General features: G+C 30.8%; 1 protein-coding gene across 1 annotated transcript; it reads left to right on the top strand.

Annotated features, from left to right (window-relative positions):
- The first annotated feature begins 3,432 nt into the window (after positions 1 to 3,432).
- LOC139501272 (mitochondrial 2-oxoglutarate/malate carrier protein-like) lies at positions 3,433 to 16,859 on the top strand. Its single transcript, XM_071290307.1, has 10 exons — positions 3,433 to 3,600; positions 5,623 to 5,684; positions 6,300 to 6,390; positions 8,202 to 8,291; positions 9,184 to 9,303; positions 9,655 to 9,745; positions 10,093 to 10,183; positions 11,716 to 11,815; positions 12,896 to 12,947; positions 13,853 to 16,859. Exons 1-10 carry the CDS (start codon positions 3,542 to 3,544, stop codon positions 14,024 to 14,026), a joined length of 930 nt encoding a protein of 309 aa, XP_071146408.1. The 5' UTR covers positions 3,433 to 3,541; the 3' UTR covers positions 14,027 to 16,859.
- Positions 16,860 to 18,652: the final 1,793 nt, after the last annotated feature.

Here is an 18,652-nt window from a genome sequence, read left to right as displayed (position 1 = left end):
AAAGTCCTACTTATCTTCATGACCTAATAAATATCAAAACTTAACATTATAATTTTAGATTTAAGGATACAGCTGAAATAACAAGAGTTAAAACTACAAGATATGGGCTAAAATTTCATTATAGTGCTGCACAGTTATGGAATTAGCTGCCAAACCTCATAAGACAGGAAAATTCTCTAACTCAATTTTTCCAATCTATTGCAGACCTGGAATGGCAGCTCATGTCAATATAATGCATGTAATTAGTGCTTTATTATTTGAGCTTAGCTTGGTTTTGTTGCTGCTTTTATACTTAAACAAGGATTTGTATAGTAATCTAACTATACATTCCCTGGACTAAAATTAACTCGCATTGATTTTATATTTTATATGCATGATCAGGATATTTATATTTGCTTATGTCATGTATGTGCTTGATGTTTTTATTCCCTGCTGTAATGTATGTACATGTATGTATGTCTTTTAAATATGTGTGGTTTGTTTGCATTTTATTTTGCTTGTGTGTAATGTATTATCATGAATGTCGATTTGAAAAGCTCACTAGAGCTTGTGTTACTTTGTTTTACTATCTTCTTCTTCTTCTTCCTTGCTTAGGACTGGATTCTTAAAAGAATGTTACAAGTCCACTAGACGGAGAATGAGACAGCAATTCTCCTGTAACTATTTACAAATAAAACGTTCCGAATATATACAATTTAAAACTATGTACACTTGGCTGCTGTCTATGGTGTTGGTCTCTTGGGTGCACTATTGTTGGCTAGTGCACTCTGGAACCCCTCTATTGTCAGAGCTTCAGTTGTAACTGTTGGAAGGTGGTTCCACTCTTGTATAGTCCTTGGAAAGTATGAGTACTTATATGAGGGGGGGCAAGGGGGGTCCCAATAACAGCAAAACAGCAAATTGATTTGGCTTATAACAGATAACAAGGAATTGAAATGGACAAAAACAGATAACAGTAAATGAAATATTAAAATAAGTCGGGTCCTTGACAAATCCAGTATTTCTTATTACGGGTAAAATCCTTTGTAATGAATTCCATTTTCTATGAACATGGTTTTCAGAATTATGTAATTATCTAGATATGTATTTGGTATATTCTTGTTCGTCCGTCATCAACATGTCGGACATTAACTCAAACATTCTTTAACCAACATAAAATTTTTGGAAATTGTTTATATCTATTGACGTGAGCTCCCTATTGTTTTTTTTGTAAATTTTAGATTTTAAGTTTCTGAGTAATGGGGTTTGATTCAATAAAAATGGTGTTTTTTCCAGTTTTCTGATAATATCTCAAAAATCCTTTCACAAATTTGCAAGGAATTTTGGTGAATTGTTTATATCTATTGACATGAGCTCCCTTTCAATTTTTATCAATTTTAGATTTTACATTTCCGTGTTAAGGATTTTTATTAATTAAAAGGGGGGGGGGGGATTTTCTAGTTTTTGGACATTAACACAAAAACATTTTCAGCAGTTCTCATGAAACTTTGCTGAATAGTTTATGTCTATTGTTGTAAGCGCCCTTTCGATTTTTTTTTTTATTTCCGTTTTAATGTTATTCAGTTAAGGGGTTTATTCATTAAAAAAGATGGTATTTTCCAGTTTTCGGACAATAACTCAAAAATGTTCTCTGTAGTTCTCATGAAACTTTGATGTATTGTTTATATACATGATATATATTGACTGATTTTTATAAATATCTGATATGACATTGAGAAGTTATCGAATATTTCAAAAAGGTGACGGGCGTATCATGTACTCATGGCGTAGCTGTTTATTTGTTATGTAATACTTTTTTTAGCATTTATTTTTGTACAAATATCAAAACTCACACATGTTTGTAATTTAAATAATGTGTAATAAAATTGAGAATGGAAATGAGGAATATGTCAAAGAGACAAAAATTATATCTATTAAAAATTCAAGGGCAGTTATGGTATCAAAGTAGGTCCAGTTGACATAGTTCTTTTTTTTGTTGCTATTAAAAAATAACCTAAAAGAGTTTGAATATATATATTCGCATTCTGACTTTTTTAAATGCCCATTTAATGAGGTGTGTGAATTTTTCTGAATAAGACTATGAGGCGAAGTTGTATGTTGGGTAGAAAAATCAAAAGCACCAATTATAAGCATGCAATTTATCAAGTAGGACCAATTTTGACACTCCAAAAGTAATTTATTCCACTATTTTCAAAGGCCTCATTTGAACAAATTTTTATCAGGTTTTTGATTGTACCAAGTCTACTAGTAAGTAGAATACATAGTTCAATAGGGGAACTATATGGCTTGAAGTTGAAATACATCTTTAATTGTAATGAGTTATGTGCAGCTTCGGAACCTAGTACATGGTGGGAACTTTCATTGTACAATGTAGTTGGTTCTGCTTTGAAAAGAGCTGAGTCTATGTACCATATAATACAAAAGCTTTTACGAAGGATAATCGTAAGATATAATGGAATTGTCCTGGACATCACTTTTGTGATGGGTATATGTTAATGGAATCCTTCTCCAAATACGGGACCAGCATATAAGTAGTGGTAGACTCCAATGTCCAATGATCTTCAATTTCTACCGAATTTTGGCTGTCTCAAAAATGTTAACATCCCAATTTTCAATAACAGTTAACAGCAAATACATTATCACAATAACAGATAACAAAAAAACTAAAAACCCAATAACAGCTAACAAAGAATAAGACAATAACAGCTAACAGCAAATATATTTTCAGAATAACAGATAACAAAGGATTAAAATGCCTCATAACAGCATAACAGCTAAACCCCTTGTCCCCCCTCTTATATACTCTCTGGTTTGCTGGTGGTTGATATAGGCGTTGTTTGCCTCTAGTACGCCGATCGTTTGGACGCAAGATGGAACTGGCATCAATGTCCACTAGCTCATGCTGGATCTTGTAAAGCATGACGAGTCGATGGTTGCTTCGTCTGTTAGCTAGTGGTTCCCATCCTAGTGTCTTGACCATAGTTGTCACACATCCAGGTGTTTTATCAGTGTAGTTGTTGGTTACAAACCTGGCGGCCCTCCTTTGCACTATATATCGACAATAAATAAAACTTTGATTTGATTTGTTTTTAATATTTTAGAGACACGTTCCTGTACACGCAGAATACTGAGAACGATATAGAGGGAAGTTTTCCTAATGTTGAAGAATTTTGTATTATTTCTACTGTAAAATCACGGTTACACTTTATCCTGATTCCATGTACTCTGAGACTACTATATACTGTGTTATAGTAGTCTTAGATGTACTTTACTGTTTGTTTGAACCTAGAATGTTTAATGTAGTTAACGATTCCTGCATTTAGTTAATAATCGGCAATGCTGTTTGATTAATGAAGATACTGAATAATTTTTTAATGTGTTTCGGACTCGGGTTCGGATATTTATCATGTATTTAGGTCCACCCTTTTGGGAAGACAACTCTTATAACACACGTGTGGAAGGTCAAGGTTATCCCTTGGACGGACCAAATTTTGACTTCAGTAACCTTCACGGCTTCAGCTGTTAATTTCAAAACAGCAAAATGTCATCAAAAGAAACAATTCCGACTGGAGTGAAGTTTTTATTTGGAGGTGGAGGAGGGTAAGTTTTATTCTGAAGTTAATGGTATCTGATTGCACAAGCATAAAAGTTGCATACAGAAATGATCACGTTTTAAATGCCGGATCACCGGTACATATGATTGCGGTCAATACTGACAGAATATCATTTGGATGTCCTATGAGGAAGAACCTAAATGATTCCCCCTAACCCCTGTTTTGTCCCATGTAGAATTTTTAAATTTTTTTTTCAGTTATATTTTTTAATGTTTGTTTTCCTTTGAAATTATTGTTAATGTTATAAAGTATTAGTAATAAAGAACACATATATTCAAACAAAAATAACAGGTGGGATGTAGAATAACATATTGTGCTGAGCGTAGCAAGCTCAATTTTTTGGGGGCCTTTTTTGGGCTATAAATCATAAAATAAGTGTAAAATGCAATAAGTTAACGGTTCCTGAAGTTTAAGAGCTTGACATTTTTGATGCCATATTCTCCCCCAAAAAACCAAAACACTTGCCGACTCCAAAGCAAGAAAACAGAAATATACCATTTTTACCATTAAGAATCCTCAATAGAAGTAAAGTAAAGTAAAGTAAAGTAATCTTTATTTAAAGTCGGGTTGCATATATATACATAATAACAATGAACATGAGCTCTTAAGAGCTCTTTAACCGACTGATATTAATAAACAAAACATACATGTAATAACATCAGATACACATACAACACAAACATACAGACATCACATATATATATTAATACATAGATAGCACATGCAGAATAAAAGCTAAGCAAGATAGATTAAAACAAATGTCTAATATCAGCACATATACAGTAGCACATAGTATTTATATAACAGTAGCACATGCAAACTTAAACACTTTAAGCACAAACAAAAGACTGCATGCAGCTATAGCAAAGGTAATGCATAAGCAAAAGAAATAAATGGCTAAATAAAAAATAAAAATAACTGCAAAAAAATAAAACATAAAAAAAACCAAACAAACAGCAGGCTTCAAGATCAAGTTATGGGGCAGCAAGTAAGTACATTATTTACAAGAACTGCATGTACATTTTTCTGAAAAACACCAGGTGGAGATAAAATTTTTGAACTTGCCAAAAGTTGATAAGCTCCTTGCCTCAATCACAGGCACTTGTCTCAAAAAAAAATTCCTATATAGGTATATAGGAATTTTTTTTTGAGACAAGTGCCTGTGGCCTCAATGTCATATTACATGTCATATTACAGTTCATATAAAGAAAGATACAACATCAAATCAATAACCTCATAGCCAAATGAAATGGGATGACAGATACTTGATTAGAATCATCAATTGCAAACAGTCAATTTGGCAAATTTTTCCACAAGATAAAAAGATCTACCCCTAAGAAAAGGTTAACGTTAAAGCTGTTGGACGGAGTCCTTATACCTCTTAACAACTCGTTTTTAAGCTCTGAATTACCAGAACTGGACACAAACCATGAAATGGTTAACAATACAACTGTTGGGCGAAGAAGACCTTATAGCCATAAACAAATTGTTTCTAAGCTCTGAATGACCAGAACTGGCCCAAACTGTGATTTGAGTTGGGCTAGCTAGAGCTGGGCATGAGTTTTTAAAATGGAAAAAAATATCTCTGCATATGCTTATACTATAATCTTAAAACATTTGATAAAGAGTGCCTCTCTGGATTTGAAACAGCTATCAATAAAACTTGACTAAATGATGCATGCCAACTGATCAGGGGCAATTTCATACTACCGGGATGAAACTGGTCAAACAAAATCTAAAGATGAGGAACACAACATGCTAAACAACACTACATTCTTGATGACAATGAATTAAAACAATTTGTCAACAAATGGAAGTTTTTAACGACCTTGACTGGCTATACAGCCCTTGCACGGTCAGCAAAAAAATAATTTGTCTATGAATCAACCAGAAAGAAAGAACAATGGACCTACTTATAACCAACTGTCCAAATATTATTGTACATGTACATTCATTCAGTTTTATGACAATACATTTGTACTAACATATTTAACAAAATTTTTTCCAGGATGGCAGCCACATTGTTTGTACAACCATTGGATTTAGTGAAAAACAGAATGCAGTTAAGTGGTAAGATAAACAATATTTCAAGCAGGTTTTACTTTTAGAAGTTTCCATTCTATAAATGTGAAAATGAGACTACATTCATGAAATTTAGTATATTTATGCTCAAAACAGAATGTGTTTAGATATATATAGAATAATAGGATTAGAATAAAATGGTTTCATAAATGATTGTCAACTTTGTCTCTGAACTCATATGAAAAATTCTTAATGAAATTTCTGATATTAAGGGTATGCTGACATATAAATAGAACAAAACAAACAAAAATTTGCATATAAAATGAAAAAAAATCTTATTGTCCATATTGTTTTTAAGGTAGGGATATTTTTAAAGCCATCAATTTCAGAAATCACTGGACTGAGTCAGATATAATATTGCCTCAAATTGAGATATTTAAACTTTAAAAAAATATCAAATAGGAGGTTTAAAATCCAATATTTATATCACTTGGCACTCCACACTCATTTTCAATTTGAAAATTTTATTGTATGAGACATATCTTTAATCTTACCCCTAAATTAGTGATGGTTGAATTTTTATGCAAGTCAACACTATTTTAAAAAGCTTGGTTTTAAGTAAGAAAAATCACATATTTTAAAACTTTTATTTATGATTTGCAGGGGAAATGGGTAAAACTAAACAATACAAAAATACTGGTGATGCACTAGTAACTATTTTGAGACAGGAAGGTGTGAGAGGAATATATACAGGGTAATTAACAGTTAGTCTACTCTAATATTTTTGTATTTTGATAAAATTATAAGCAGTGACCAAGGAATTGCACATACATCATGTACATTTATGTGTAATTATTTTTTGGTAACTACAGTAAAACCTGTATAAACCCGCCAGCTATGGGACTATAAAAAAGGGATGGTTTGGACAGTGAGTCAGTATATTCAGGTTTCCGTTTTGACCGGAAGTAAATGAATTCAGACGTCCGACATATTGCATGTAAAAGTTCTGTCAGATTGTAAATTATAAACTGATAAATTCAAATACAAAACACAACAACGAAATAACATATAATCGTTGTTTTGAATCTTCATATTCATTGGTTATAGTATTTTAATTTATATAAGAAACTGGTTGTTCCTCGAATTTAAAAAAAAATAATTCCACCGTGTGTTACATTTCCTCGTATGTCATTGTATATCAAATAGACCTCAGTAGCATCAGTCTCTGACTTGTCAATTTCACTTTCACTTCGTTTTTCATTGTTTCCATTTGCATCATAATACTCGCTTGGTTTGGATTGTGATACAAGATTTTCTATTTACTTCCATGATCCGTAACTTGAAACTATCGAAATATTGTTGTACAGTGTTCAATACATATTGATTGTTATCATCCAGGTGTTCTTCATTATCAGGGTCATTGGTTAAGGGGTTCACAACAGGGTAGCAAGGATTTCCAAAACACGATATAAATTTCTTATTCCGCGATTTTGATTTTTTTGTATCCAAGTTACAAAATAAGTTCAATCCGAGATACAAAAATGTATATTCGGCGTGTCTTTTTGTTTAATTGACACATTATAATGAATAATACAGTTCACTACTATCTAAGACTACTGTACGATTGTAAGTTCACAGTTAAACACCTGGCTAATTGATTACCTTGAAAAGCCATATTGTATAAACAAATATGTTTTGATTGCATATCGATCACTTGTCATTAATTAGACACTGGTTTTGACAGGTAATATATATAATTGATTTGATAAAGAGTATTAGGACTGCATCATAAGACTGGAATTCGGAGTACACAGGGTCCGGTTTACAAAGGGTATTTTAACAAAGATTTTGAAGAATAAAAAATGGGACTATAATTTTCGGCTGGAATGAACAGGAATCCAATTTATTCAGGGTCCGGTTTACTCAGGTTTGACTGTATATGATTTCCTGAAAAAATATTAGAATTGTTGGTGATATTATGGATTGGTATTTTACATCCAATTGAAACCATGGTCATCAGACTCAATATCTTTACTGAATCGTCAAATTTAAAATGTTTTTGAAAGGAGGCCAAATATTTGAATTTTTGGAAATTAATGGAAAAGAGTGATATGAAGTTATTTATGTACGATGTAATCTTGTCTTGAATGAAGGGATAAATTGATGCCAGACAAGCATTTCTGGTTTCTCTGAGTCTCTTGTTATACATGCTATAAGGTACAAATGAAAGATTGATTGAAAATATGTTTTTGTTTTTTATTCAGTAAATTTTTCAAGATTGATGCTAACTGGATTATGTTAAGTCTTAATTTGCATAATCTGAAAAAAAAAAAAAAAAAAGGTAGGCTGTTGCTGTCTTGCTGTTTCCCTGAAATATGTGGCATTCAGTAATAGAGATGTAATAAAGATCCTTTAAAAATATCTTGAAAACTGAACTTTTTAGAAAAAGAATTCTTACTCAAATTAAGCATATTGTGTATTATGAAATAATATTAAATTTAAAGATAATGTGTTTTGTGTATTTTACATGTAGGATTGCTGCTTATGGTTATTTGAATGTTTCAGTCTTTCAGCAGGACTGTTGAGACAGGCAACATACACAACAACTCGACTTGGGGTCTACATGAATATATTTGATTATGTATCAAAATCAAGGTAAGTCTACGTTATAATTTGAATTATAATATATCGTTGCTGTTATGCAAAAACCTTGTATCTCAATTTTTTGCGGAAATCTTTTTATCGATTATTTAGGATTAAATATGTATGTTCCACTGTATGCAAAATATCTGATCTTCTAACCAATCATTAACCAGAATTCTGACATGTGACAAAAAAGTGTAGTCGGATTGGTGAGACATTTTGTTGTGCCAAAATATTGTATCTTAAAAGAAAAACTCATGGCACGGCAGCTGACATTACAATAGGTACAGTTTTATGAATTGTAGGTTCTCAAAGCTAATATAGCTTAGAAATAATGAAAAGCTTTGAAAAAACAATATAGGTGCAGAAATTTTTGTTCGTCTTGGTAATTGATTGGTTAGAAGATCAAATATTTTCGCATACAGTGGAACACATACATATTTAATTCTAAATAATCGATAAAAAAGATTTCAGTTTTTTACTGCCTGGTGTAAAATTATCAAAACCTTAGATACAAGGTTTTTGTATAACAGCGATGATATATACATGTATGCTATGTTTGAGAGAAGATGAATACTGTTTATGAAAAATGATACTGTAAATTCAGAAATTATTGCGTGCATTTATTATTACAATTTTGTCATCTGGTTGACATCTACTGAACATATGAGATGAAAATGGGTGATAGAAATATGAGTGATTGATATGACCATCAATTTTCTTATCTGTACTATTAACATTTGTAAGATTTTGAATAATAAACACCTTTCAAGTATTAATGATGACAAATATAATGAATTTGGTGCAGTATGAATTGCATGTTTTTTTAACTATATTTAAACAACTTGTTTCAAATCATCAAAATGCAACATGTTTGTCAGAACTGGATGATTGTATTTTTCAGAGAGGGCAAGCCTCCAAATGCATTTCAAAAGTTGTTTATGGGGTGTACTGCTGGTGGTATAGGAGCCTTTGTAGGAACACCAGCAGAAGTTTGTCTCATTAGAATGACAGCTGATGGAAGGTAAGGAAGAGGAAGTAAAAAATCAAAGGAACCAAATACTGTACCAAGGAAATCCATAAAAGGGGATAGCCTATGACTAAATAAAGATTTCACAGTATCTATAGATTTTATTTGCATTTCTTTGTGTTCAGATTGATATTTTCATTTCAATGGCTATATCCAACTAATTATCTAATAATTTTGGCTTATTTGCATCTAAATTTATATGATATTTTGGGATACATATAAATACCATATCAATTGGATATCATCTATCATAAAGTTCCCTAATGCTTAAAGAATATGTTAGTATAACCCTTATATACTTTTAAAATTTACAGTTGAGCACTTTTTACAAAAACTATTTTACAGATTACCTATTGACCAAAGAAGAGGTTACACTGGAGTATTTAATGCTATATCTAGGATTATTTCAGAAGAGGGAATTTTAACTATGTGGAGGGTAAGATTAAACACTACACAACAGTTTTCCTGGGATAAATTTTGAATTTAGCCACCACTTTTGCAAAAACAATAGTTTGCCAACTAACATAAATATTTATTTGTTTAAAAATATCATTCTTAATTTTTACCAGAAAAAAATAGGTTGTAGCATTGCTATCTCATTTACTATAACTCTGCATATCCATTTTATAATCTACATTGTTATAAATAAACACTCAAATACGTCTGTAGTACACAAAACTTTTCAAATAGAAATGTACTAAAGTCAGGTCACTCTGACCATTGACTCCTACGATAGTTAAACCATGTCAATCAGTCAAAACTATAGTTTGTTAATTTTAACAGGGATGGCAGCCGACTGTTGCAAGAGCAATGGTAGTTAATGCAGCACAGTTAGCTTCATATTCTCAAGCTAAAGAAGAATTGAAGAAAACAGGTACAGTAGATTAAAAGAAATTCATTCTTCTAAAATTAAGTATTTGTTAATTGACTGGAATGTTTTTGCACAGGATATCATAAAAATAGAAATTGCACAAATAACTGTCTCTTTTAGAAACATGAAAAAATATTTTAGTTTCATTCTTCTAAATGTGACACATTCCTAACTTTTATGAGATTTAACCATGAAATTATTGGGGGGCGGCTTCAATGTGTTAGTAATAGAGTCAGTTTACGATGAACCAATAATATTAAATTAATGATATTTGATATTTGGTATGCAGTTTATCAGCATTGGCACATTTCATTTGAATGGAGAATATATGGCTGCACACCCTCTCATCATGGTTTAAAGACTTTAAAATGTTTGCATAGTTTAAAGGGAACCATATATGATAAGTCAATGGTATTTGGTTTGAAGTGGTAAAGCATTGTATTTCTCATTTGCCCGAAAGTGGGTCATCAGGTGCAAAAAGCGTCAATTTTGCCGATTTTTCGTCCTTTCTCTTGACCCACAAGACCCAGGAATGCTGGTAAAGGTATCCAGCTGTAGCCTGCATGTAGAGTGGACCCTAGTTAACGAATTGACCCCAACAGTTGTTAGGTCGGAGTGAATCTGATCTTGGTTCAGCAGTCTACAGAAGGTCATTTGGACCAAAAATACTGAATTTCCTGAATTTTGCCGATTTTTGACTTCAAATGGACCCAAAACCGGAAGTAGTTGTTTCCTATGAGTATTTCAATAATAATAACGATCAGTAGTTATATGGCCATGGGTTTGCACTATTTTTGCAAGTTTAATGCCTCTGAACTTCCTGTGTAAGATACAGATGTGAAGCCCACCCCTCCAGAAAACCGAGTTTTAGCCAATTACAATTTTCCAAGTCCGTATTTGTGCTCAAAATGCTACTTATACATGAGAAACAGGAATATGGATAGCCTCAGGTTGACTGAACATCCACAACTTTTAAAATAAGTATCATAAAGTAGACTTCTAAAAGTATGGAACGCCATTGGAGCCAAATAACGGTTAATTGGGTACGCCCGTCATATGACGGTCACCGCATGGTAAGGGTTAAGGTCCCTGTCAAAGGATTTTAACAGTGAACTACTGTTTAAAAAAAAATTTTCAACTATTTTTTTCAACTTTTTTTTCATGATTTTTTGGTGGTTCTCAATTGGATTGCAGATTTTTTTTTTGTTAATGTGACACCTGACAGTCAAATTATTGTGCCGTGAAAACAGAAAATAAAATCTAGCAGGACACAGGAAATTACAAAAAAAATGAAAATTGCTTTATACGTACATAGGTTAAACAGGAAACAGGAATCTGACAACAGTAAGTGGGATCCAGGATCAGAACCCCCCAATGAGACCCCCTAATGGGGGATGGGAAGGGGTTGCACCCTATACACGGCCAGTTATGGAACATTTTAGTTTCAACATAAGAGGCTTTGTTTATTTGTGGTGGATGTATGAAATTTGTGCATTCTGCTATACACGTATTAAACAATGGTTTTATATTTTCAGGATATTTTGGAGAGGGTATTTTCTTACATTTTGTCTCCAGTATGTTTAGTGGTTTAGTTACAACTATTGCATCAATGCCAACAGATATTGCAAAGACAAGGTAAAGTATGACTTTAGTATTTTGCATCTTAAACAGACCTAGATTAGGTTTACAGAGAAAAAAGAAAAAAATGGACAAAGAATAAAGAGCAAAGAAAAACATGCAAAACAAATAAAGAAATAAGAATAGGGGTTCTAAATTATAAGAATAGAGAATAATGGGCCAAAAATTCAGCCCCTACTTTAAAAAGCATTTTTATTAAATTTGGTTAATAGATGATCTTTACTTATATGGATAAATGTTAACTATTAAGATCATTCATAATATTTTGTTCATCTCTAAGCGTTCATGTAAACAGAGTCATTTTAAATAATGCACAATTTTTCCCCTAGAGATTTGCTTTGTAATATTTGGTTATTTCCATGAACAAAAGCCACAACTCATTATTATTTTTAACAGAAAAGAAATAAAATTTATCAAAAGGCGCAATTACTGGTAATTGTTTTTTATTTAAAAAAAAAATTGATTCATTTTCAAAAGAGGGTTTCACTCAAAGTGTAAGAGTAAGCTGTAGTAATGACAGATATGCATGGTTCATTCATACATATTTATGATTGTGAGAAAAAGAATACTACTGGAAAATGTACAAATTGGAAAAAATGCAATAGTTCTTCAAATGGGAGGTTCTTTTATTTATACATGTACAATTAATGGAGTTATAGAAAAAGGTAGGAGAATGAATTATCTATTGGGAACTGGACCTAAGCTCACCATTAGCTACTTGTACACATATAAAAAAAAATGCAACTGCTGAGAAATGTATTTTGATTAAATTATCTGTGCTCTGACAAGACACCCAACTATGTCTTCCTCGCTACACTTTGATTTCACAGCAGGTTAAAAAAATATTAAATATTATTCTTTGTATAAAATTGTCTATACCATGCTGGCTGAAAAGATATAAATATTATTTGTATTCAATTTTCTATACTATGCAGGTTGAAAAGATATTAAATATTATTCTTTGTAATGATTGTATACAATTTTCTATACTATACAGGTTGAAAAAAAAAATGATTCTTTGTATTCAATTTCCTATACTATTTATATTAATCATTACTTGTTTTTTTTATACTTCAGAGTACAGAACATGAAGATTATTGATGGAAAACCAGAGTATAAGAATGCTTTGGTATGTCATATATTAATCTAACCGAATAAATAATTTTCATGCTTTTAAAGAATAATAAATATTAAAACTTTAATTTTACATTCAAGAGGCAATACAAGTTTTGTCTAGTTTATGTAGGTTTAGGATTGGAAAAATTATTTGAAAACTTTTGAGTTTAGAATTTAACAAACTAAGCATGGGAATTAAACACATTTGTTGCGATTACAATACCTTGCACGAAGTTCAAACAAATTCAGATAATTCCAAGTGCTTTGTTGATTTAATTTGACAAAGATGATAAGATTCTTGCTATTTCAAATACTTTATAAATTCAATACCTTTTTAAAGTTCTTACTATTACCAAAATTGCTTAAGGGTATGTTTTCCCCCAATCCCCCAAAATAACTCCCATTTTAAATTTGATATCATTAATTGCATGTAGTATTTTCTTGATTTACAATAATAAATCTGCCATTTATAAAATTATTCTGTTTTTAATTCACAAAAAAAAAGAAATGCAAACATTTCTGAATTTACAATATATTAATCATACATTTAACATTAAATTCATTCTGACAAATATAGAAACATATAGAAACCTGCAAGTTTATTATTTTTCCAAAATTCTATTTTTTCAGATGCTTGTATCTAGATAAAATTAAAAAAAAAAACAATATGTGCCTAACTATATTTCTTGAACATTATCAATATTTATGCTTTTAAATGTATGGTCATTATTGACAACTGTCAATTTTTTGCTGGTATAAAATTGTTTATTCCATATTGGTATTATTTTAGTAGGTTTCTCTATATGAATTGGATTTTGAGGCCGTCGGCCTCAGTGAATATCATTTTTTCAAAAGTCAATAAAACCGCATATTTACCTCATCAAAAGACAGTAATTGTATAATATTTTGTCATTGCAGGATGTGATATTCAAAACTGTGAGAAAGGAAGGATTTTTCAGTCTATGGAAAGGATTTACGCCTTACTACTTTAGATTAGGACCTCATACAGTTCTTACATTTATATTTATAGAACAACTTAACAAATTTTATTACAAATATGTACTAGGTGTTGAAGGCCGTGGGGGTTTATAATGAAATTAAATTTAGGCTTTTTTGGTGTTTTATAAATTCTACATTAATTGTAATGGAGGATTGGTCATTTTATTATGTGATGTTAAACTAGCTTTTATAAATATTCATGAAGAAATCTAACAAACGTCGAGAGAAAATATCCACCATGTTTTTTTGTTGTTGTACAACATAAACCATATATTCATCAACCAATTGCAAGTGAACAATTCTATTAAGGAATTTTAAAGGGCTGTTTGAAAATGTGTCAGCAATGATTTGTGTTAATCCAGGGTTAAATCGTTTGAATCAAGAATTTTTACCTGTCACACTTGCATGGTTTATCATGTTTCTGGTGAATAAACAATATGAATCTCAAATTTATTTGTAAAATGCTATATATCATTAAACAATGCCATTATATTTTAAGCTTAGCAATCATACTATGTATACTTTTTTTTACATACTGTGGATTCATTTTTATACGTTGAATATCAATTTTCTTGGATTTCGTGGTAACCAAGAAAACCATGAATTCAAATATCCAATGATTTACAAGTTTTGTTCAGGAATTTATGCAGACTTTTGAAAACCACAAAATAAAATATCCACGAAAAAAGCAAGGTTTCCTCAATCCACAAAGTGGTACCAACGAAAATAGATGAATCCTCAGTATCCGGTTTTAATTCAGATAAATGTAAGTTTTTACACTATAAATGTCAGTTGGTATTATGGACAAAAAGTAAAAAGGTTTTATGAAATCCCCATGGATACATCTTGCTCTTTAGCAATTTATGATTTCTAAACAACCATCTTACCTGCATCCTTTGTCCTCATATCTTATATCAATAACCTTATGGTAAGAATTAAATTATTTAAATGCCCGAATAGGTGCAAGCCAGGGCTGACCGTGCAAGGGCTGTGTAGCCAGTCAAGGTAGTTAAAAACTTCCATAGTTGGTATATCTGATTATAAACTCAACGGGTTAATATGTTTGCCTAACAGGGGCATCAACACAAGGGGCATTTATAATAGAATAGATATTCATATGGAAGTTATATCCTAGTTGTCAGTTTAAGAAACATAGTTTTTATTTAATCACACTAAAAATATTTACATTGTGTACATTTATTTGATATGTAACAAGATTATAAAGCATATACATGTGTACCTTGAAATGAGATATGTATTTTAGTAGGAATAATTTTTTCAAACTTTTTATGAAGTAAAAGTTTTAAAGATTTTTCTTTACAGCTACTTAAGATATTAAATAAAATAGCATAATTTGTATTTATTGAAATTTATATACACTATACACATATGTTATGAACTACCGAATTTTTCCAATATTACAGTTATCAATTGGGGTTTAACCAGATTTTGTAGTACTTGTTATTTTATCATTATTTTTATAGATATATATACATTACATATGGTTAATTATTCCTTATTTGATAAAACTTAGAAAAATATATAGCATCAACCTGATGTTTGTAGAAAAGTGCTTTAACAATCATTGTTTTTCTTATAAAAGGAAGTGAAATCAATTGTAAATAATGTGTCTTCATCCAGCAAATGAATTATATAAAATTTAGAATGGAAATGGGAGATGTGTCCAAGAAACAACAAGTCGCTTGAAAGAACAAGTAAAGGCAGTTGTGAAGAAACTGCTAATTAGTGGAAAATTGGTACTGGTAGCAATTTGAGAAAAAAAATTAACATTGATTAATTTTTCCACATTCTTTACTAAAAATCTGTGTACATATTTTTTACTCAATATGGGGTTTTCTTAAAATAGAAATCTTATACAAAAGAATAAAAAAAAGCTAAAAAAAGCCAGTATGACATGAGCAAAATATGATAATTATAGTGGAAGAAAAAAGGAAGTTGAAACTAGACCTGTACAAACTCTGTTGCCTTTTTTAATAATATGTCTTTTTTCTATCCAAAAAATCATCCTGACCGTTAAAAAAACCGCTACCAACCTCAATGAGTTTAAAAAAAATTTTAGTCAATGAATTTGTTTACATACAAAATCTAGGTTAGAAACTATTTTAAAAAGCTTTTCTTAATGAAAAACTTTTCTTATTTTTGAGAAAATCCATTTATGTAATTTGTTGTGCTTGTATAATACTGACATTTTTTCTTCATTGTTTTGTCTATTCAGCTGTTATGTGTGTTTGTAAACAACATTTGTTATTCGTATTATGTATTTATTTGGGTTAATGAATAGAATGCAAACAAATTATCTCTCTTTATTCATAAAAAAAAATTACACATTATTTGCAAACATATCAAATTATATTAAATTATCATTTTGTCTCATTTAAAAGTTGAATAGGTTATTCCTTCTAGCAAGTATAAAATTCTCCACATTTTTCATTTCCAAAGTTGATAACTTTTCTTTTAAATTAAATATAAAAAGCAAGATGATTAGCCAAAATTTGAAGACAAATTGGAAATATTGTGTTTTTTCTAAGAGGAATGAAAAAAAAATCAAAACTATATGTTCCTTCTTTATAGATATGTTAAAGATTTACAATGTTTAAGAATAAACAAACCAGCAGCAATACCAACATCAATATTATCAAACAAGATTTTAAAATTTTATACATGGAAAATTCAATACGTATACATGTATGGAGTGAATCCACTGTACCAAAAGTCCAAAATATGTTATAAATGGTCATAAGCAGTATTTTTTGTAATTGAATTTTGGAAGATTTTATGTGTAGTTGAAATAAGTGCATTTTTACCATTGTTAAGTATGTTTATTTTTTCTTCACCTTTATCATCTGCTTAATTTGTTTGAAACTCAAACTAATGTTACATTAAAATAAAACGATTTATTTGAAAACAGTGTTTTGTTGTTTCAGACTTGCTACAACAAATGTATATTAGATGCTAATAGTCCTGCATCCAAGCAGTAGAAATATGCAGTGTATACAAAGTATACAGAATAAACAAAAAAAAAAATGAACAAAAAATGAAATATTTTTATGAACCACTGAGAAGAAGAATTTTAGAATATTCCTGAAAGACATTTGTGCCACCAGTCACTGCCTTGCATAAAATCTATTGCTCACTGATAATACCCCTGCCCAAATACTTGACGGTTAACAGGAAGTTGTTGAGGGATGAATCTGAAAACGCATCACACAGTAAAGCTGACTTATAGAAAACCCTGAAATCAAATTTCAGAAATCCCTGTAATGTAGTTCCAGAGAAAAATGTGATGAAAATTTTCAACTTCCTGTTTAGCTGAAGTTGTTGAGTGATGAATCTGAAAACACATCACAATGGTGACTCATATAAACCCTGAAACCAGAAATCCTTGTAACATAGTTCCTATAAAAGATGATTTGTACAGGTGATTTGACTGATGGATGGACTGACACACAGTCAGACAGAGGTAAACAGTATATCCCAACTTTTTTTTTTAAACTTACCTTTATGAAAGGTCCATATAAATAAAGTCAAGGTCCATTAAAACCTGCAAGATGGACATGTATTTCTGACAATCATTCAAAAACTAAATAAAAGTTAGTTTTTAGCATATGGAAACAGACCTAACAACTTGCAACTCAGTAAGCACGATATATTGCATAGGGAGGAAGCAGAATGCTTTCATCCGAGCGTCTACTGCTGTTGTTCTTTCCTCTATGTCCTCCATTTAATGTCAGTTTTTTTATTTGTCTACCAATTCGTTAACAGACTCATCACATTGACCAATAAACCATGAAATGAAGATCATAGTTATCTGATACCTTTCTGACAATCATTCCATATGCCTATTTTAGTTGACCTAATGAATATAGTATCATAGTAACCACCAAAACACTAAAATCAGAATAGCTGATGAATCACTTTATGAGGTCCTGTACACCTTACAATCATTCCATAGGCCAAATAAAGTTTACCTGTTGCTTATAGTTTCTCAGAAACCAAACAAAGAACAATAAATAACATTGACCTTTGAAAGATGGAAATAACAGAGGTCAACTGCCAGTCAGACATTTTCACCTTGCAATCATTGTATGCACCAAATGTACTTGACCTACTGATTTTATAGTATAGATAAACAGCTAATGGAGTAACTATTCTTAAACACTGATCAATGAAATGAGGTCGAGGTTAGGTAAACCCTGTTGGAGAGACATGAAGAACTTGCAAAGATCCCACAAACCAAATACAACCATTATGTTACTCATAACATTCAAAAAACGAAAAACAAGAGTGCACACGCTGAAATGTCTCGCCTTCTTTCCTAAGCATTGATATTATGTTGACAGTCCTAAATATAAAGCATTAAAGAAAATGAGGTCAAGGTCATATTAACCAAACGAGAAATACATGTACACCTTACAATCATTCAATACTCTAAATATAGTTGACTTATTGCTTATAGTTTCTAAGAAACTGACTTAATTAAGAAAACTAAACATTGACCAATGAACCAGGAACATGAGGTCAAGGTCAGATATACCATGCAGGCCAGGCAGACATGTACAGCTTACAATCCTTCCATATAACAAATAAAGTTTACCTTTTGCTTATAGTTTAAGAAAAACATACCAAAAACACAAAACTTAACATTGAGCAATGGACACTAGTGTTATTTATCTTGAGACATTAAGAAATATAACAATC

This window comes from Mytilus edulis, chromosome 13 (genome assembly GCF_963676685.1).
Source record: "Mytilus edulis chromosome 13, xbMytEdul2.2, whole genome shotgun sequence".
NCBI classification, from domain to species: domain Eukaryota; kingdom Metazoa; phylum Mollusca; class Bivalvia; order Mytilida; family Mytilidae; genus Mytilus; species Mytilus edulis.
This window is presented reverse-complemented; position numbering and strand designations above follow the sequence as displayed.

Excerpts from the sequence above, each read along its gene's own strand:
- LOC139501272 (XM_071290307.1), top strand. The coding sequence starts at position 3,542 with ATGTCATCAAAAGAAACAATTCCGACTGGAGTGAAGTTTTTATTTGGA. Across the intron at positions 8,292-9,183 it reads GATTATGTATCAAAATCAAG|AGAGGGCAAGCCTCCAAATG; the intron begins GTAAGTCTACGT and ends TGTATTTTTCAG. Across the intron at positions 9,746-10,092 it reads GAATTTTAACTATGTGGAGG|GGATGGCAGCCGACTGTTGC; the intron begins GTAAGATTAAAC and ends TAATTTTAACAG.